Genomic DNA, 22,499 nt, shown 5'->3' with positions numbered 1-22,499 from the left:
GGTGTATGGTGTAGGACTTCAGATAGCCTTCTCTCTGGCCCCCTCTGAATCATGTCTTAGCACATAAATCTTCAAAAGGCAAATTTTAGCGCTTGGTAAGTTAGTCATGGTTTTTTTCCAATCTGATTTCAGGAGTTATTTATAGCACTAGTGCCCAAGAGAAAAGGGGATCTGCAGAGAGGGAACAGCTGACTCTGCACGCTTCAGGGGTGACATAGCATTGTTGACAAGACAATGTGCAGCCCTCTGAGGTGCTGCAGGAAACCTGACCTTCCCCTCAGCCAGCCAGGCCCCCTCTCTGACTAACAACAGCAAGATGGACCAGGGTTTAATCAAATAACCTTTAGGGTCAAGCAGGCAGCACCGTGCCCTGGCACGCCAGTGCTGACAGCCCCAACTGTCAGAACTGCTCCTGCCACTGAAGCTTTTGTCTCCATTTGAGGGTAATGCCGGCAGTCCCCTGTGGGCATCCCCCCAGGAGCTGGCCCACCGGGAGCACATACTATGCAACAGCCACCAACCCACCAATGGGACCACTGTGGCACCCCAGTCACCGTCCTGGCATTTACAGGGATGAAATCTGGAATTTACAGGGTCAAAAGAGCTGCTCTGTGAGGGTGACCTGCCCTCGTGCCACGCAGTCCTCTGGCTGGGCAATCATGCATAAGACAAGTCTTGCCACCCTTAAAGCCCAGATGAAAGGCCTGACTCGATGAGACTGAGGTGCAAGCAGAGCTCAGCTGTGTCCTCCAGGAAACATTACCTACCCGCATTCAAGAAAGAAATGTGGAAGGGATGAGGTTAAAGAGCATCAGTCCTCTTTGGGAAAATTGAGATCCTTCTAAATGCATGTAATTGTGCCCAGAAACTGTAGTGTGGTATGCAGTTTTGGAGAGAATAAAACTAACTAGATAGAATAGCTACAGAGTAAATGGACCATAAAATCGTATTTGAAACAAGGACAAAACAAAGCAAGTCAAGCATTTCGCATTATTTCATTTATTCTACTTAGTGATGCCATGTCATAACAATAGCACATTAATATGCCTGCAACCATAAACATCATATCTGGGGCTTCATTTACTCTTTGTAATCCTTGCTTTGAATCATTTGGGATAAAGCACCACGTCTATCTCAGTACAATCAAGCACCTCGAATTCCAACAATGGTCTAGCTAACGCACACCAACAGAAAAAACAGAATGACAAATCATAAAAATTATTAGGAGAAAATAAAATTTATGTTTTCTAACTGGAGAAAAGATTGACAATGAAATACTGTATCTTTTCTGGTTAGACTTACTATAGGAAGTGCAGTCAAATGCAAACATGAATGTAAATAATGGGAGGAAGAGAGAGTTTTCCTCCCTGCTTTCTGCTAACTATGGGTATCTTGTCATAATATCCTGCCAAATGCTGTCCATACAAAAGTGGCCTTTTATATCAATTACGAAGAGTAATATATCACTGAAAGTGTGTTTTAGCATTTCAGTGCCACAGGAGGCAGTCTGTGTTCATGCATTCATTTAAACTGTTGCTCAACATTTTCTAAAAGCAAAATAAGGAAGCCCTGATGAACAAATCCTCCCCAATATTCTCTTTGCTCCCTACAGAAAGCCTGCAGAGTTGTATTTCCCTGTGGCAGGCTGGCAGAGAGCTGCCTCCCAGTCCCTGAATCCCCATTCTGTCAGTGAGGGAATCATATGGAGCTGAGGTGGGGTAAGGCTGGAAAGATGGTCTTTTCAAGCTCAGTAAACATACACAGCAGCCTCAACCACCTATGGGGTTTTCTTAAGTTAGGGTTAAAGGCTACACCTGAGTGAAATGCCAGGCTCCTTGCAGCCACAACCGTTTCCCCTCCCCTGCCTCTTGCTTCCTTCCCAGCTTCTGTCTGTGCAGTTCTGTCCCTCCACTGTGCCACTTCTGCCACTCACTTCACTGCAACACAAGCCAACTCTATTTGCTAGCCGGTCAGAAAACCCACCACGCATTTCTGCCATGGCTCACTCAAGACAGTGAGCTGAATCAGCTCAGCAGAGTGTGAGCATCAGCACAAGGCAAAGGGCTGGAGCAGTTTGTAGGAGACAAGCCCCCATTGCTTTTGGCAACAGCTAACTGCCGCGTAAGTTCTGCAAGTCCATATAACCACTCACCAAGAAATCTCTGAAGGTGTTTTTGAGTACTCTGTATACACTGATGGGTTATGAAGAGTTTGAGAGTCTTCTCTCTCTTCATGCTCTTCATGTTAGACTTCAAAATCCAGTTAGGTTTCAGCTGTCCAGCTCCCAAACAAACCTATCCCATGACTGCATGAACAGCAGGGCTGGCACATCAGAAAGGGCAATGAATGGGAAAAGCAGGAAGGGCATGGCAGTGTCAGGGTTGACCTCAGCTTGGGTAAACTGCAGTTAAACCATATCCTGCTCTGCCTTGGGATGAGCCCAGCAGTCTAGTTATCTCTGCTGGCTTCTGGTCCAAGTGCTGTCATGCTTCCTGCAAAGGGTGGAAGCAAAACTAGAGGCAATAATCCCAGCCACAGAGAGCACCATGACGACTTCTACTATACCCATTTATCTTGAAGTGACTGACTTGAGAGGGCCCCTGTTCCTCTTCCTAACTGCAAGGGACATGCTGACCCCGCTACATGCACAGCACCTCAAAATTCAGAGGTTGACTATATAGCATAGCTGTTCCCAAGAGTGGAACAGACATGTATTCAGTACGTAAGGTTCTTCCCAAAAGATCACAGTCTCTTTTGGACAGGGACCCTGGTTTGGTGTGTTCATAAAGCTCCTATCCCAGCAAGCTCATGGTCTATACTGGGGTTAAATAAACAGTAACAAAAACAATTAAAAAGTCTTTTACCTTTCTTGAAAGCTAGGCCTGTCTCTTTGACGCCATTCACATACAGCCGACGAATCCCTTCTTCTTCCACAGAGGACAGGGAGAAACCTAGGGAGATACCCAGTGAGATGGTTAGAAAGAGCCAACCACTTCCAGTGTGTCTTAACAACCACACACACTACAAGTAAAGCTGTGCTGTCCCTGCAGCAAGAATTCCTCCCTTCTTTCCCTTAAACCTTACAAACATAAAGGTGAAGTTAAAAAATGAAAGTAGCTTTAACAACTGAATTTCTGAGTTTATATATAAATCATCTACAGCTTTATCTGAGGATACCACGGCTGCAAAACACTGGAACAGGCTTCCAATTCTTTTGCCACCAAAGGTCACTTCAAGAAGTTTTGCTGTTTGCAGACAAAAGCTGCACAGAGCTGTGGTTTGTGACCCAAACCAACAAAAGCCAGGAAATGAAGAGCTATGGCTGACATGACATCTGAACTCAGACAAGGCAAAACAGCTCCTGCTAAAGCAGAATGCCAACTTTTATTTTTTTTAATTCCTGGACTGGACAAATTTGTAAAAATGACACTTTCCCTTTTCCCCTTTCTTTTCTCAGCTGCTCCAGGCATGACCTGTTATTTGCTAGGTCTCAGCTCAGCACACATTTCATAGCCACATTAGAGACCAGCAGGAGAGCTTTATAATGGAAGTACTGACACAGCCTTAATTTAAACAGTGCAAATGGTACTTTTACTTTTGGGTTTGGTGATTTTCTTGCCATTTGTTTGACACTGTGTAAGATAACAATGTGTAAAGGAAGTACAATGTGGTTAGTTAAATACGGTTTGTTTATTTGCTGTTGAGAGTTATCTAAAGCAGAACATTTGCTTTTCTGAAACTCCATTACTCCCTAAATGGGTGTAGGCAACCATTTGCTCTCTCTTTTTCCTACTAGAAAAACATTTACAAAGCTCTGGGGACTTGACATGGAATCAGCCACCAGCCAAGAGATGCAGATGTGCTGGGAGCCTATTCTGACTTTAGGAGTCCCTTCAAGTTGATGCTTATGGATGAGAAGTTATTTTTTCATCCATCATTTAAAAAAAAAGAAATGAGGGGGAAGAATGTGGCAGCCTAGAAGCAAGGAACATATGGCCCTTCATGACTTACTGAGCTACTTGGAATCTGTATGTGAGCTCCTCAGCCTGAATAAAATGAAATTTGTGAAGCTCACTCAACGCACAAACTTTGGCAGAGAGAAAGACTCTCAACTAAACAAAAGAGCGGCTGTAAAATATAGTAGTTATTGGTTTTCATCACCACAAAGCCTACCTGGAAAGCCCTTAACCAGAAGCATAGTGGAGCATGCCCAAGACTGCAGTTTGAGTCAGAACAAATTATCAGTTACTACTACTATCACCCTTTTGCAACTGAAATGTTGTTTTACAGCCAACTACCATACAGTTAAATCAAGGCTGAGTTGCATCTCAAGTTCTCGCTGTGGCTAAATGTGAAGAGATTAGCATGCCTAGGCAGTCCCAAGCTCCCATTCTCCTCCATGAGAAGACCTCTGCCTCTTCAAATCTGTCAGGGATAAGTGCATGTGTAGTTGCTTTTTAACTCATCTTTCAGTCAAAAAACCACCCATGAATCCCGCGCAGTAATTACTGGCAGAATGGGTGTAAGGAGCAGTTACACACGTTGTCATCAGCTTTAAGAGATGAGAGATGGGCAACTGGCCTTGAAGCGGTCATTTCACAAATACACTTAAACCCTCCACAGACAGGGTATGTGACCATACCCCAAGCACAGATAAACTGTTCTGATTGTGATAGTGGCTGGATCTCATAAACATTTTGAAGCAGCGTGCCTGTCCCACTGCAGTGCTGGTGCCAGTGCTTTCACTGTCATGTAGTAAAGCAGAGCAGGGAACTCATCCAGATGGAAATACCTCAGTCAAGTGTGTGTGTGCGTGTGTGTGTATGTGTAGTCTGTATATACAGATGTATAGTACAAATGTACAGTTTCCATCTGGCTGAAATACGCAGGTGCTCCACACAAACACGTGTACTGGCATTGCATGAGAAGAAGGGCAGGAGTGGGTGGAAGCAACAGTGATTGCATAAGCTGGCATCACTGCCAAAAAGATTATTATCAAACTGTGCATGGACTCTGAAACACAGGTGTGAAGAGATGGGTGGTGACCCAGACAGAGCCTTTTATTTCACTGCAAAGTTTTGATGACAGGAGAACAAAAGCCTGCACCTATGAGTGCACATGGCCTCACCAATCCAGCACAGTACCTGAACAAATCTGCCTCCACAAAATTACCTCAGCCCCCTGAGACAGACAGTTGCTAACAAAAATGCCAGCATACTCTCAGCACATACAGGAGCTGGAAGCAATAAGTCCTTACTGCTGATGTGCCCTGATTCCTGCCCACACAACCTTTGCAAAAAGGCAAGAACGTATGTGCCCACGCATCAGTAACTGCATCACATTGACAGATCTAACACTGGCAAGGTCTGACACACTGGCCAGACACTGCAGGAATGCCTCTTACCACAGGCACACTAGTGGGAGTAGAAATGTTCCCAGGTGAGCTTTCCCTGAAACACACTGCTCCGTCCACTTTATGTCACTTGAACACATCATGTGCTCAGGCACGATGGTGAAGCTGCTCCACAGTTCTGCTAATGCCTGAAAGGGCAGCTCTGCCCCCTCCCCAGCACCAGGATCTCTTAGCTGGCCCAAAACAGCTTGCAAAGCCAGCAGACGGCTATTTACTTCTTTTATTATCTTACCTTTCTGCCAGGCTAGTGAGCTGAACCGGCCTAATTGCACCCTTAGTGAAAGCGTTTCACCCTCTATCTTTGATACCATGTCTGCTAAATGGAGATAACAGCACTAAATCTATATTGTTGGGATTAATGAATAGCTGCTTGTGAAGTATCTTGAAAATTCAAGGTGATTTACAAGTATTATTATTGCTATAGCTGGAATACTAGCAACAGCAGCAGGTAATGTCACTAATGATTTGCATAATCTCATCCATTTTCAAAATGAAGACTTATCTAGTTCTTCTGGAAGAATCAAGGCACAGGGAATTTGGACATGTTTTTAAATGGGCAAGTATGAGGACCTGAACAAAGTAACTTGGAAAAAACAAGTAAACATCAGAATAAAAAGTCCCTTAGTCCCCTAGACATCAGTTGCAGTACCGGCTCCTGACCCTGCTCCCAGCACTTGTTGAAGTGCTTGTGAGGGGCTGAGGCCCAAGCACTGCCCAGCTGACAGAACCAACCTCAAAGGCAGACCTGCTCACATAAAGACTTAGGCAGGTGCGTAGATCTTTGAGACTGTGCAGTCACATTTTTGATTTAGGTTCTTCTCAAAACAAAACCTATAGCAAGAACCCTTAAGCAATCCTGTTAAAAAGAATCTATGCCAAAATTTTAAAGCTCTCATCTTCATATTGCCATAGCTTGTGAATGTGCTGTAGCTTTCCCTCTAGATTGTAAAGTTATGTATTGGCAATGCTAATTCTGTAAAGAGACTAAAAACCCTAAAAACTCAAATGTACCTAACATACAGGATGGGATAGAATCTCAGGAGGAAATCCAGTCTTCCCCAGCACCAAGACAGGATCAACACTTCACATCTGCTCTCCACACCCCCACCCATGTATTTCAGCACACATTTGCCACTTTATGAACACACACATAGTACTGTTTCTATGAGACATGTAGAGACTACAGAAATTCAGATGCCATTTAGAGTCAAAGTAAGTTTTGCCATTTTCTTTCAATGAGAGCAAAGTCAGCTTTTTTGGGGTGCATTTAGCATTCATGCCCTGCAGGGTCGGAGCCACTGAACAGATACATCCCATGTCTCACACAGCTGATCTCACTTCACAGGACATGAGAGTGCATTTCACGGTCTTTCCCATCTATCACTTTAAAAAAAAGAAGAAAAAGAAATATACAAAAAATGCCACAATCCCCCTAACTCTTGCAATGCTTTCAGGCATAGCATAATTAGCAAACCTAGGGCCATTGCTGTGCTGGTTAATATTTCTTTCCTAGGCCTTCAATGTTCAAACCACAGTCAGTACCACTGCTTTGTAGCAGAGCTCAATATTCAAATGGCCTACAGTTGTATAATAAGTAGTTTGGGGATTCAGAATTATTCTAGTCATTAAAACAGATAAACAGTAAAAAGATGCAGAATGGCTTCCTGCAGGGTAGGTTGCACAAATAACTTTAAAATACACTACAGAACTGTAATTGCCAGACCAAAGGGCAAACTCACCCGGCTGGAGGTCTGTAACTTGAAATACTTGAAAGATAAGAAATATGACCACCCCCACATAAAGATTAGGGATTTTTCTGTAATTACACAATGAGAGCTTCCTCTGCTTTATGTTTTGTGCACAGATCTGTACAACATGTCAGATTCTGGCTCCATGAGTCCATGGTGCATCCTTGAGGGCTGGGTGTGCAGCAGGGTCAGGCTCCCCCAGGCTCAGGAACGTTGAGAAGAGACAGGGACCCACACTGCGTGCCTCCGGCAGGCAGGGAAAGGGACCAAGCAGCCTCTCCTGGGACAGCTGCTCAGATGCAGACCTCAAGATGCCTCCCACCCACAGCGATCCTCTTGGCTGCATCCCTGCCATCACGTTTGGTGGAAGGAGTGAGGAGGGGGAAAGCCTTCTAGGCTGCTGGCAGTGGCAAGCCGCAGCGGCAGCCCTCCCCCAAGCCCCACTGCAGGGCCCCTATGAACACCACAATGCAGGCATTCGTAAAAGATGTGACAACTGGTAAAGGATGCTGTTTTCCACCAGCGCTCAGTTGCACAACCTCTGTAGGTGGTGTTTTGAGAAACTACAAGAACAAGAAAACATTTGTCCTTTCTGCCACTGTAGCTCTCATCAGAGCTGCACTTCCTACAGCTCAAGCACCAGAAAAAAACCCAGCATTCAGTGTGCTACAAATAAAGCTGTCCTGCTTCAGGGCAGGGGGGTGAGCTTTCTGTGGATGGCACAGGAATCATATGAGCTCTTCTTACTGCGTTCAACAGGCCTTTCAGGTATATCAATGAATAGCAAGCAAGAGCCTGCTCATACTAGAACTGACTTGGTAGAAAAATAAAACCAAATCAAGGAGAAACTCACCGTAAATATCAGAGGATGCATCAGACTTCTCTATTTGAATGTGCTGCGTAATTTTCTGACAGATTTCTATTTCTTTGTACAGCTGAACAGAAAGAAAAGACACAAAAATATTACATATCAATTGCAATAATTTTTAACAGGTTGGGTTTTTTTAATTGCATGCGGAAGAAATGGACTATGGTCATTATTTATCAAACAGTTTTTCTCCCCATGTGTGAGATGCATTAGTAGTGTCACTAAGCTTTACTGTTAAGAAAATAGTTACAGAGGAGAAAGCAGTGTTTTACTACCACCATCATAAAAGCAAAGATACTTCTATTTCACTCGGTCAATACCATTTTGAGTGCACAAGAAACAGAGCTTCTATTCCTGTTTTCATATTTTATGGGTAGTCATCATTTAATGTCTTTATATTATTTTGATTAACACATTGCAGGAATCCAATTATTCAATAGCATTAAAATCACAATGTGGGATTTTGTTTCTTAAATAGTCTTCTAACAATTGAGAAATGTATCAGATTTGATATGCAGCTCCTCCTTAGCATGAAATTTCAACTTTAACATGTTATTTGTACCAAAAAAAGCCTCCACGTCTTTGAAATGGTCATTAACATCCTTCCTGGGAGACGAGCACAAATTCACACCTAGGTAATAACCCAGAAGCCTACCAGGAAGGTGCAATTCAGTTGGCCTTTCAGGAGTCAAGCAACCCCCCTCAGCAGGGCTACACCCCTCCACCACGGCTCACACATTTTAAATCGCTTACATTCTCCTGTCTTGTGTGGCTCACTATTTATACCCAAGTCCTGCCCCAGCTCCAAACAAAGAATCGGGTGGGGGTTCATAACAAGAATTGGAGGCGGGATGGGGGGGGGTGAGGGGGCTGTCATCCCGGAAATTCCGCTTTTGCAGTGTCAGGTATTTAGAATTTGTCAACTTTAGGAGTCAGTCCTGACTTAACTCCTTGTAAGACAACCTTGATACGCTGGAAACCTCTGGCTCAGCACAGATTTTAAGTTGTTTTTTCCACAGCACAGACTAGCACTTAAGTACCAAACCATCTTTTCATCTTTGGAAAAAATCACCCACAGGTGAATGAAAGCCCACAGGTAAATAGTAATTTTCTTTACATGCTGGTATGAGTGTGTAAAAAAGCAATTCACAATAACTAACTTTTTGAAACCAAATTACATCAGTGTTTGGACCGAAGTATTTAAACAATTTCTTTAAAAAATAAAGGGTAACTCATTAGTAAAGGGTTTCCTTAATAAAAATATAACTTTATCTCCTGCTTATAACAGCACATCTGTTTAACTGCAAATATTAGTATTATGGAACAGTTATATATCCATTTAAATGGTTATACATAGTAAAATAAAAGGTAAAATTAAATGAGGATGCCAAGCTAGCAATATTTTTAAAGTGCAGTTTTTCAAATATAGGAACATATTGTTCAGAACTTGAAAAAGTGTCAAATGACATTTACAAAAACCTCAGCTAAATTTCAGCAAGGGTTTAAAGAAGAGAAGAAAGAAAAAACGAGCAAAAATAGCAGTATTTTCAGAACAAAACATGTGACTGATCCCTGCAGTCATCTCTAAACTGAGCACGCAGGACCAGAACCAAGGCGGACAGCCAACAAGCTCTGGCAGGGATACACAAGTCACTTGCTGCCTGCATCCCAAAGCGCTCCTTTCAAGCAAGAACCTCTACTGAGTGAGAGGCAAATAACTGGAATACACAGACTGCACCTGAGCTGCCCAAACCAGAGAGCCAGTCCAACAGCAGCCCTGAGGTGCTGCTTGCATTTCTGTGCCCTTTGGACCCACCAGCCCAACACCAAGGGCAGGCAGCATATTTGGGCTATGGTGGCTTATGCCAGGAAGCTGCCAACTTGGTAGGCACCATGGGCTTGTGGGGGAAACCCGCTCTGGACCCGGCGTGGGGCCCAGGGCTCTGCACGGAGAGGTTTGATAGCAGTACCCAGAGCACCCCAAGGAGCTTGCTAGGCACCAGGGAGCACCCAGGGACAGGATTTCTTCCTGACAGCAGCAGCATTGCCCCTTTGAGCTGCTCCAGTCCCTCATGGTGTTTCTCACAGCAGCTTTGGGTTATCATAATCATCATCATTATTGTTATTGTTGATGTTATTACTATTTCATTGCTGTTGTTATTATTATTAGTGGTTTCCCCCCACCCCTGCCCTCAAGATCTCCTCTTCCTTGCCCTTTTCCTCTACCACTTTTGGTCTTGCCTCAGCACCCTTTCCCAGGGCTCCCTTTTCCAGTAGCCCCAACGCCTTCACCCCAGCTTCATTCCACCTGCAAGATTTTCGGGGATGCCTCTGGTCTCCTGGTTCCACCTAAAAATGCCATCCTACCCAAAGTATAAAGTCTGGCACAGCAAGCTTCAGCCAAAACACTCCAACACTTAGTTTCCAATAAAAGGTGCTTAAAAGTATAACTGCCTGGTACAGCACCTAATGTTAAATACTCTCCCCTGAGTCCCTAGTCACATTTTTAACACATAATAACCTGAGCTCGTGAATTTTTGAAAGACCATGTTAACACACAAAGCATTACCATTAATGTTTTGGAGAGGAATGGAACATGGATATTTAATTTCTATTTCTTATTTAAATATGTATGATACATTCTGCAAGAAAAACGAGTATCATCCTAAGAAATTACTTTTCTGCAGTAATGTATGTCTGTAAAAGCATTTTAGTAGATGGAAGATAGCTCTAGCAAGGTGACATCAACATTAGACAACATAATAAACAGCTATTCAGAAGACTAAAATAGAGGCATTATTTTTATCATACTGCACCACAATCATTTAATTAAACACTTAAATAAAGTAACTCAAATTTTCTCATGAAACAGGCACACAAACATTAGCAAAAATACAAACGTGTGTTGTTTTAATGTTACTACATTAGATATAACCCTGCAGCATCTATCTATATTATAATCTTTCAGCATGTACGTAGTCCCACTGACTGTAGAGCTTTGGTTTAATTCCTTATTTTCAGAATGAACAGTAACTGATGACTATGTCAATCCTACATCCTCTCAACATAAGACAAGTCACCAAAGTCCTTTCAGGCACTGAAAGCTAGAATCTCTCTCCTCTGAGTTTTAATTTTCCCCAACTATGTTTCACTTTCCAGTCTTAGTACTTCACTAGGACTTTCTCACTCTTTTTTTTTTTTGTTGTTGTTGACAGTGTTAATGCTAAAACCCAGAACTTCTTTGCCAAATGAACAAAAATATCCATAACTGGCACAAGTTTTACTTTTTCTAAATAAAACAGCCACCAGTGAAAAGGACTTTAAAAAGCTTTACAGCGTGCATGTGTAAAATCATAGAGTTAAACCATGACACTAATTCTGTTTGGTCTTTTTTTTAATCTCTCATTTCAAAATTCCTTTGAAGTCTGCTTTTGAGATGAATGATATGAAAACATCCAACTGAAGCAATTAGGATATTCTCACACATAACTCCAGAGCTTTTTAACCTCAACATCTACCTTCCCATTTAGGAAAAACACCCAAACAAAACCCAAACAAACAATAAACAACAAAACCCAACTATTGTACATTTTCCCCCTCTTTAAAAATAGGCAAAGTGATCCAAACAAGACATATTCAGTCCTCAACACTATGTCTTTAAAACCACCAAGGACAATATGAACAACAGGAAAAAGCAACCTTGAGAGAGTTAATCTTAAATGTATGTTACAGGGACTTTCACACATTACCTGTGGCTGTTCCTCCTCTCTCTTCCACACAGATGCATGCACAAACATAAGCTAAACAGCAGCTCTCTCCTCAAGATGAAACGTTTGCAGAGATTACTGTAGGCCAATTTGCTATGGTCTGCAAAGCACTATAATTGCAAGCTAAAAAGCATAACTCTGCATATTACAAATGTCAGATAAACACTAATTAATAGTGTCCTATCAGGTGTCATTTAATTTTGCTCAGTAGGTAGCATTACCAGTTCATAGATATCCTCTTCTGGCTTTGGCACATAAAATTGGATCTGGTTTTCAATCAGGAATTTAAGACGCAGGTAGTGAGCAGAGTGATCCAGCTGGTGTGTCTGCAAGAAACGGAGAAGAAGCTTTAGAAGAGAAAATCAATGGCACACATCATCTATATTTAGAGAATGGCTTAACACTTACAGGAAGAAAAATGCCCCAGCACAGTCTTTCACAAGAGGCCCATGATCTCCTAACCTGAACGAGAACCTGAACTGCCTCCCCAGGAATAAGCATCCATTAACCACTGACCAGGATGGCAAGAGCAATGCTAGTATTCTAAGCAGCCTCTTTGGTTCTGCTTATTTGGCAGTTCTGGTCCCTCCTATATTATTGCAGAAATAAGCAAACACTACTACAGCAGAAGACTCAGAGCATATCTTTGTATACAAAGGACATTTAAAGTCGTAAGGAGGAAAATAAATGTTCTTCTAACAGAGAAAAATGTAATAGGAGTTTTTTCTGTTTGTTTTGGGTTTTTTAACATCTTCATCATTAAATGGGTTAAGTATGATTGAAATGGTAAATTTCAAGCAAGGTTAATACAAAAAAATATCTGTATGTCCTCTAAATCAAAACAGCTCAGGATATACTGTCATTATAAGGCTAAAAGAAGCCAAGAGTTACATACTGAATTACATCCCAGTGGAAACAGGTCACACCATTTTAATGAATTAGTTATAATTAGCTGAAGATACAGCATTTGGTCTGGGAGATGTTAACGACCTTTTCTCAGCATGATTAATAAGCTTGATTTAAGCAGAGGTTAATGCAGTGTGTAATCAAAACACATTAGATTTACGATAAACACAAAGGATGTCATTCAGAAGTTACTTTCAAAGTTTGTAAACTGTTGACTGAAACTAATGAAAAACCCCAAAGTGATTAACAAACACAGGAGGTAAATCCTTCTCACTGTCACTTTTGAAATCCTATTATTATATGCTCTTAGACATTGGTCTTTTCATTTTATACAAGCAAATTACCGAAGTTTCCTAGGTTGTACTAAAAAAATGGCTCATCTGAAAATTCATGCAAGAATGTCATTACTGCCTGTTTATTATGCTTTTTAAAGCCTTGCTTATCCAGTTCAAGCCAAGAAGATGATACACCGGGACTCAGCTGACTGATCACACAGCACAGATGATGAGTCATGTACACCAAGTGACCTGTGGAAAAGATCACACACTGACCTAGCAAACCTTTCAGCAAATGCTCAGAGAACAGTGAATATTTTTGAAAATCCAGATTATCTGATGAATAAAAAAGAGCTACGAATAAGAAGAAAGAAAAGACAGACAGACCTATTGCTGCACTCTACATAACACTACATTCAAATATACCCAGTTCAAAGACCAAATTATCCTTACATGAAATCGAGTATCTGAAATGGAATAACCTCTGTAATCTGGACAAATACTTAGCTAATTAAATAAAGAATTTGAAATCTATCAAGGACCAAAATAAAAACAGTTGAATGTAGGAGATCCTTGTCCTTTCCCTTTTTTTCTTTTTTGATAAAATATTTTGCATGCTTTGCTCATTGTTTAGTGACTGTTTTCACTTGTTCTCTTACATGCACACATGTACAGACATCCCAGAAATTAAAGGGAAGCATAATTGGCTTTAATGGTTCATAAATGGCACAAAGAAATATTAGATTAGTTTCTGGTCAGATTAGTTTACTATCCCTAGACACAAACTGAAGAGTGCCTTGCATACCAATTAAAAAAAACATACAGAGGAGACATAAACCCACAGACTGCACACCCCACATCCTGAGGGAGAAGTCTGTGCTAAATCTCTCTGAAAGTCTATAAAGTACTTGAGCCATTTACATTAAAGCCAGTGGGGGAAAAAAAAAATCTATGTGGAAAAAACATCCTAGCAGAAAGGAGCTACGCAACCTGGCAGCCTCCTCCTGCCACCACGGTGTATCTTCCCATGGTCGCCTGTGTTGGAAGTTCTCATGCACGTGCTTCACTTCATGGAGAATCAGGCCACACTGGTCAGACAGACCTGTGCTGACAAGCTACATGTCATCGGCTAAAGCCTGGGGTTGGGAGAAAGCCCCTGTCCGCAGCTGAGTATTTGTGTCGCTTCCCACAGCGACTCTGAGTGTCCTCCCCTTGCAGAGGAGACCCAAAGGGACGCTTTCCAGCCTGCCCCAGGCCGGCAGAAATCACAACCTGTTGCAGAGGGATGCGAATTTACCCAGTCTGGGGCCTCCAGCCATCGGGCACAGGCCAGGAGCTGCCTTAGCTGCACTGGCAGGGCAGGGAGCCCATGCTCAGTCACCCCAGGCTCCCCGCGGGGTGGGGGGCACCCCACCACTGCCAGTGCAGAGCCACCACCACCCTGGGGCGGGGGCAGCGGCAGGGTGCGCTCAGGCCTGCCTGCAACCCAATACACCGCCTGCACCCTGATAGCATCTTAAAAGAGCAACCTTTCCCGCAGGCGGCGGCTTGCTCTATCATCGCGGCGGTCAATGACAGGGCTTCTGCCTGCTTTGATATGGGCACTGCATCAGGTGTGGAGGTGACCGCTGACGCCTCCATTTTCACACCTGTCTTGCAGGGACATTTGCTTACAATTTTCTTGTGTGTGCTGGCCATTTTAGAGAGCAGAAGGGAGCCAAACACAAAGATGACCAATGCTGCAACTGAAGCCCTAAACTATGCCAGAGCACAGCATCATCTAAAGAGGTCACTGGATAAAACTCACATCTATTCTGAGCCACTCATTTCTTCCAAGAAACACCATCAACCAGGCTGGATGCCATTCATCCACTACACTGCAATCTCATCCAAGTCTGGCCAGGAGAGTCATCACCATGAAAGCTGTGATGGTGCAGCACATAAGCCACACCACTTAGTTAATTAACATTTGTATAGCTGCAGCAAGGCTTTTTCTACCTCGAAATTGTACATTAGTTAAACTGTTTAAAATAAGGGCACGGTTTTCTACTGAAGTGAAGGGAGAAGGTCCTCTTAAAGTGCACATGGCCAGTCTGCCCTAAAAGCCATACCATTAATCCACTTTTTTTGTTGCTGATTTAGCTGCATCCAGATGCAGGAAGGTGGGAGCAGAAACAGGGCAGCTTTAATGATATTAATATCCTCTCTAGACCACCCAAAATACCTTTTAGCAGTCCAAATAAGCTTCTTGGTTTATTTATTTCTCTCCTAATAACTCTGGCTATGTCTGGACTAAATTAAGCAGCTAACCCAATTTAAAGCACAACCCGACAGCTTAACCAACGTGCTCTTGAAGAAAAATTTACAGCCTGGGGTGTGATCTGATTCAACAGGCTTCACGTGGTGTAGCGGGTGGGCACACAACCCAAACTATTCATCCATTTCATCTCCCTTCTAGTTAAAGCAAAGGACAGGCATATTCTTTCAGCTTGGTGGGGGAGAGCTTCATTAGCACTGAAATGACAGCATCACGGAAACACACCAGCCATCCCACCGTATTACTCTGGCTTCACACTTGTGTGGCCAAATTTTTTTCGAGAGGAAAACACCAGCTCAAAATCAAAGTAGGCCTGCATAGCATCAGGCTTAGGTAGCTTCTCAGACTTTGAGCACAGACCCAGAGACATGGGGGAAATCTGCTTTTTGCCTGTCATGCAGGTCTGTTTGAAAAATGCAAATCATGAGAAAACAGAACCTTTTTTGCTTCTCACTTTTTATCCAGTTCAGTCAAAAGACTAAATGCCTTGTAGTCTTCCATGCTTGATTTTTGGTGTTATTCTCTCGATCCTGGCTCTGCCTAAATCCATGTGTGTGTGTTTCTACTAAATTTTAAAACATATCATTATACAAATGTTAGTAATACATATACACATGTTCACACTGATCAGTATTATCCACAGGAAACAATTTAATGCATATACACTGATTTTTCCTGCCTTCCAAGTGCTGTTATTAGTTAAATCTTAGGAGAAAGTTTCAAGAAACCATTTTAAAACATGCTTTAAACTCTCCTCCCACCAATCTTGAATCATAAAAGTGTCAGAAAGCAGCCTCCGAAACCTAACTTGCTGGATAATAACAAGCAGCAATGCTACCATAAGAACGCATTTTCTGCAATGACTTGAGTGCACTTAATGTTCTCCAACAGAATAATCAAGCCCAGTTTAATAGCACAGATAGATTTAACCACATCTAGAAACATGAAGAGGTTTATATGAAATGTAGATCTTGAAATGTTTACTATACCAGAACTTGACTGGTTCTCAGATGGCAGATGGCAAACTGATGTGAAATGATGTGGATCAGATATTAAAGGGGGAAAAATGAGCTGAATGCAAGAGACAGAAGAAAGAGATTGATTATTAAATGCTACAGAAAAGAAAGCATTCATCAGTGTTTTCCAGACTGAAAACTCTTATGGAAAGAAACAGATAACAGCTCTTCAAAAAACAAACACGCATCCACCTCCCCTTCTTATACACTGCCACCCACAGCAATCACACAGTGAGAGACCAGATTCTCAGCAGGCACCTACTGAAACCGGTGGAGCTACACCAACTTACTCCAGCTAAGGATTTGCCCCACTGAGTTAATCATTCTTACCTAAAGGAAAATATAAATCCTAAAAATAAACCATTACTAATAATGTGTCATCCAGCTTCCCTATTATGTCTCTCTCCAAAAATGTAATCTTTTCCTGAATACAATAAAGAGCTTTCACAAGCTGCAGCGCTCTTTAATAGTGCACCTGGCAGAGAGACGAGCACACTGTATAATTATGGCAAACAAATGCCTTTCTCTCACCTTCCCTCTCTTTGGAAGAACATGCAACATGTTCTAAAAGTCCCCAAAGTTAAGCTCTTAATAGTAATAAATGTTTTCTTTTCTTTTGCTGTTGTTGTTGTACAAAAGAGGACTCACTTTTCAGAACAGCACGTGACACGAGTTGGGTCTAGTTTGCAGTCAGCCCGTTAGGAGAAAACATACATTATGTAGCTGCCAGAACTGAAAGCTTGTATTTAATTTGTCAAAGCTTTCAAACTGTCTGCTGAGATGTACCTCTTTTTAATGGCCAATGTCTCCTATACTTCATCTTGCAAAGAAATCCAGGTGTTTCTTCCTCCACCACCCCCCAAATGCAGATAAAAGCTTTCCTCTCTCTTCCCTCCCACCACCTACACAAGGCGAGTCTGACTCCACAATGTGGGCAGCAAACGCAGGCACCTTCTACTCCTAGTGCTGCTGTTTTCTCCGTGCCTTCCTCCCCCACGCCAACTGGCAGGGAGGAAGCAGCAGGGGGAAGGAAGACGGAACAGCACCTGGAAACAGGACAACCTGGCAGCTGGGAAGGGTGAGATCACCCCACTCACCTGGCGGAGGAGGGAACAGGCCATGGAAAAGCCTGGCAGAGGTGGGGGAACCCGGGTGGCTGGGCAAGGACAAGGCGGCTGCACCACGTGCTACACAGGGTCCAGTGAAAGGAAGCGGGCTGGGGGCCCGGATGTTGGGGGGCAGATGGGGAGAGGAAAAGGGTCCTGCACATAGCTTGATCTCCAATGGAGGGGGACTGGGTGGGTGGGTGTGTACCTGAGGTGGCAGCAGACAAGCACTTTCAGAAAGATAGGCACTTCAGAGGCTCACGCACAGAGGCCTTTGGTAAAGGCAAAAACTAGTCCGCCTTCCTCTCCCTACACCCGTGCCAAGTTTAGCTGCACCTGTAGGAACTTTTTTTTGTGTAGTGCTAGTATGAGATTTTTGATATAATTCATGTTTTTCATCTAACATACAACTGATCACCCACCACAGTGCAGTCTGAGCATTGGCATATGAGAAAGTTGCTATGAAGTTCAACCGAAAGGGCTCAGGGTTGTAGATACTTCACCCCGTTCCAGGGCACGCTCGCAGCCTTTACCTTGCAAATAATTTCCAGAACATCTCGTGTGGTGTCCCCGGGACGGATGACTGTCAGAGCAGGCTGGTTGTTCGGCAGGCAGAACCAAGACGGCGTAAAATACTCATGAACCCAAATATCACAGTCGGGATTGTGCTGATGGACACTGCTCAGTGCCACTTCTTTTTCCCTCTAAATAGACAAAATCCATTATGATTCTACCAGAAAATACGATCTCCCTCTTCATCAATAACAAGTGTAAGGAACATTATATGCTGTCTCAAAAAGCCCTCTTACAGAGAAAACATTTTGTGCATAAGCCTAGATTGAAGGCTTGTCTGGACAGGAAACTTTGCAGTTTTACCTGAGCAGTACAAAGTGTGCCTTCCCATGCCACCCACACAGCTACGCTGGTGCAATGCGCTTTTCCTGGGATTTCACCCTATGGCTATTGGGAATGCTAGGAATGTAACAAAAATAACAGTGATAAAAAAGAGACTTAAAATTAAAACTTAAATGCACTGTGTTTCTGGGTAAATCAGTCCAAGGCCAACACAACTGTTGCAGATGCTATAGTCCCTACACCTAGAAATGGCAAAAAAGCAAATATCAGCATTTATTTTGAATTTACTGTCTTTTATACATTCAAGTTGCACTCCAAGCTGTAAATCCCCAGGAAGTGATGGAACTGCCGAATCCCTGTTTCCTGCAAGTGGGCTCACGCAACTAAACCTACATTCACTACATGAAGAATGTGCCTCTTAGCACTGTCTTAATGCTGTTTTATAGCTGACTTTTTCTGGGGAAAAAGAAAGCAGTTATAACTGTGGCTGTAAACACAGAAGCACGTAAGGACAAAACAGAGAAAGCCCTGTGCTTCATAGTTGTGCCAACACTGAATTATGAAAACCCCATATGGCTGCCACAAGGAGCCTTTTTCCAGAATGAGCAGCATCCGGGTCCTCCTGTGGGCAGGCATTTCCCTGGCGTGCAGTGCTAACTCCCCTCTGAGTTTGACACCTCCAGCTGCGCTTGGGATGCCACACACAGTGAGCCCTTTTGACCATGGGCAACCAGCTCAAACCCTCCCAGAGCAGCTACAAGCCCTACAGCACACAGAGGGTCCTATCCTCTCCAGGAGCTCCGTATCCCCTCTCACATTCCAGAGTCAACTCTGCATTTAGGCAAATGGGGCAAAGGAGGCAGCTGGAGAGGTAGTGTTTTACCTTGCCATCCGGGACCGTATCGTCAAAGATTCCTTCAAGAGATTTCTTTACTGAATCAACTCCTTCACCAAACACCTGAGGAACAACAGAGCAACTCTGCTTACTTAAAACATGAATGCGCCTCCGCGCCATCTGCAGCACACACTAAGGGAAGAACAGTGTATCTAACATCCAGCATGGAAATCAAACTGAAAAATAAAAGCATTCATCTCAAAACACAAAAGAGGAAAATATCAGATTGTTAAAAGGGAAGGTAGGATGAAGGACAAGCTGGTAATGGGGCACCACGCTCAAAGATTAGAGGCCCGTTCTGCTCAGTAGTCTGTCACTGACTTACTTGGTGGAGCTGGATAAATTTTATCTCCTTTCGTGCACAGTTTCCCCACCTGTAAAGTGGGGGAAATGAACACTTCTATACCTCTGCTAAGGCTGAGAAATCAGCAGAAGGGCTCTGCTTCTTGCTATTTTTGTAATAAACTAGCTTCCAAGAAGTACTCAGGAAACATTCAAGTACAGCAAGTCAGTGTAACCCTTCTCTAATGAAATAAGAGCTGGTAACCCAGCATGAGCCAGAGAGCCAAAATCAACAGGACTCCATGCAGAAGGAATGACAGAATGAGAATAGTTACAAGATCCACCCCAAATCAGCACAGAACTGCATCAGACAGACAAACAGGTTGTTAGTGCAGCAGAAGCTTATAATTAAAACTGAAAAGTTAAGTTTTATAGATCCACATCAGGACAGCTTTATAATCAAGTTTCTGGGTTTGGCTGTTAACTATTCTGTACCTAAAATGAAGCAGGGACCATGAAGGATGGGAGAAGGACATTGTGCTTTAGGGATTTACAGTTTACTGCTTCAACTTTGCAGTACTTTTCATGCTTCTACACACGAGCAGGAGAAATGTGTTTAGGCACTACATTTAGGCATTCTGCTACTTTCTCAAAACTTTATCTTTGAATCTCTCCAGTATGACTTTTCTTTAACCTGGAACAAAATCCCTTTTCACGCCTGTGCTTACTGAGGAGTGAGGGGGGTATGGGTGGGAGGAGGAAGCGTGAAGAATGCCTTTATCCCCACTGAAAGAAAAAAAATAAAAGAGTAAGTTCAGGAAAAAAAACAACAGGTCTGAAGACACAGCATGGGCAGGGTACTAGCTCAGGGCAAGGGGTTGCGCTTCATTTGGGGAAAATAAGTACAAAGCAACAGGGGTGCTGCAGCACCAGTGCGAAGAATTAGGAATACACTCACGGAGGCATCTGCTGCTTCCCAGCAAAACCCTGAGCTTTTACTCAGCCACTATATATTAGGTAAACTTTTAATGTCTCACCAAAAACAAGCTAAACAATTTTGCAGCATTCATCCTGTGCTAAACAAAACAAACACCCACTGCTGCTTTAACAGAAGGAAGATGAAATCACAGGGCAGAGAAGAACATGTGTCCCAAGCCTTTCTCCCCTCAAAAAGTCAAAGAAGAGAAAGAAAAGCGAAGCCAACATTTCCTGCAATTAGATGAGGTATGGCTCTCAAAAAATGAAAGCTATAATTAGGGATGTTTGGAAAGAATAACAGAGAAGCACCTTCCTACCACGCTGAAACACATCTTGAGAAAGATCTGGGCAGCGACAGGATGGAAACATTTCAGCTTTTGCTTTTTTTGAAAATCTGAAACAAAGCAGAGACTGTCCCTACTAAATGCAAAGCGTTTTGTTGCTTTAGGAAATTGTCCCCAAACTCAGATACTTTTGAAGTATTCTACAAACTCATAATTTAAAGAAACAAACAAGTCTGCACTTTTTTTTCCTTCCAAAGTTATATCTGTTCTACACTGCTGCTTTGTTACTCCTGAGTTTAGGGAAAGTATCTCCAGCAAAAGCAGAGGCACCAGAAATGCAACAACAGTAGGAATGCAACCAATTCAGCCAAAGAAGGTGCGAACTCCAAACCTTGTTTGATAGGAGCTGTTGTATACTTATCTGTAATTAGAGTCACTGATTTTAAGAGGATGTGGAATGAGATGACTATATGACATGAAAGATTAAACAGGCAAAGTTAAGGCTGCATGTGTAAGTGCTTGATGCAAGTGACTCTTTGCATGAGTTGCATTCTCCACACTAACAAATAAACCTTGAAAATAACCATATCACAAACCTCCACACACTTACCTGATTAATGCTTGGCCTTCCTTGCTTTTTCTTCGAGGTAGTATCCAGCCCCCAAAGAGAAGAAAACCTGCTTCTCCGTTTACTGGCAGATCTGGACATGGCCTGAGTCCTTCTCCTCACTCCAGACTCCCCTGTGCGAGCTGCCACCTGTCAATGCCACATGGTTTTAAAATCAAAGGTTGCAGCATCCCACTGCAGTGTGGTTTACATAATCTAACAAACTGGAATCTGTTTTGAAAAAAAGGGCAAATACTATGGCAACAATGTGTACTCGCAATAGGGACAATGGTGATGCTGCCAGGCTGCTTCCTTCTCACTGCAATTTAACTCACTTCTTCCAACATCAAACATCAAAAAACAAAATGGACAGTACCACCCCACCCCATTTTTTGGCATTTAATCTGAGATATTTTAAAGCAGCCTAATCATCACAAATTAAAGCCTCAGCACCAGTGAAGGCTTTGGGGTTTTTTCTTCTTTTCTTTTTTCTAACAAGGTTTCAAAGATGGACACATGAAACTTGAGATTTCCAAACTTATCTGTTGCTTCCGAAAAGTCTGGTCTTTCTCTTTGCTCTTTCCTGTGGAAGCACTCTGAGCATCCTAGAACTGACTCATAGCTGCTACAAGGCCAGATAAAAGCTTGCAAATAGGTCAAGGTATTTAAAACCTGCACTTCCTTAACGATAGCAATATTTAAAGGAGTGAGCAAAACACAGGAAGAAAAAAGTGAGCTGAAATGACCCTTTCGATTAGAGCAGTGTTAACTGCTTGAGTACTTGAAAAATTGCCTGTGGCAACCCCTCTGGAGTGCAAAGATATTTGCCTTTACCAAAACCAAATATTTGAGGAGCGTTTCCCAAATGAGAAATCTATAGTAGAAATTAGTGCAACGTTAGTCAGAGGTGTTTAGGCCAAAGTTTAAGCAGACTTCCCACGTGGAGGTGGCCTCAGGAGAGCCAGCTTCTCTCCTGCAAAAAAGGGAGTGGTAGGAGATGGCAGGTATGAACCGGAGTGCAAGGCAATGCTAGACAGACAGACAGACAGACCCACCCTGCCGACTGGGCTGTACGCTTCCTGGAACACCTTTGTACTGGATTCCCACAGCCGAAACTAGCAAAAAGTGACTGTCATTTGGCAACCCCAGCAGGAACACCCGAATCTCTGAGTGATGCCCCAA

The 22,499-nt window shown here is 42.9% G+C and overlaps 1 protein-coding gene across 10 annotated transcripts in view; it reads right to left on the bottom strand.

Moving 5' to 3' along the window:
• TIAM1 (T cell lymphoma invasion and metastasis 1) overlaps positions 1–22,499 on the bottom strand; it is a 179,429-nt gene that overhangs the window by 35,125 nt on the left and 121,805 nt on the right. For all 10 annotated transcript variants that reach the window (XM_026844392.1, XM_026844411.1, XM_026844384.1 and 7 more), the window contains 6 exons: positions 21,321–21,467; positions 19,155–19,229; positions 17,950–18,120; positions 12,018–12,122; positions 8,015–8,096; positions 2,865–2,951 (listed from right to left, as the gene is read on the bottom strand). In XM_026844392.1, the coding sequence (XP_026700193.1) occupies positions 2,865–2,951; positions 8,015–8,096; positions 12,018–12,122; positions 17,950–18,120; positions 19,155–19,229; positions 21,321–21,467 (667 nt within the window). The remainder of the gene's footprint in view (positions 1–2,864; positions 2,952–8,014; positions 8,097–12,017; positions 12,123–17,949; positions 18,121–19,154; positions 19,230–21,320; positions 21,468–22,499) is intronic.

The sequence above is a fragment of the Athene cunicularia genome (assembly GCF_003259725.1).
Source record: "Athene cunicularia isolate RWA chromosome 1 unlocalized genomic scaffold, athCun1 chr1_part1, whole genome shotgun sequence".
Classification (NCBI taxonomy): domain Eukaryota; kingdom Metazoa; phylum Chordata; class Aves; order Strigiformes; family Strigidae; genus Athene; species Athene cunicularia.
Note: the sequence above shows the minus strand (reverse complement) of the source record. Positions and strands in the feature narration are given on the sequence as shown.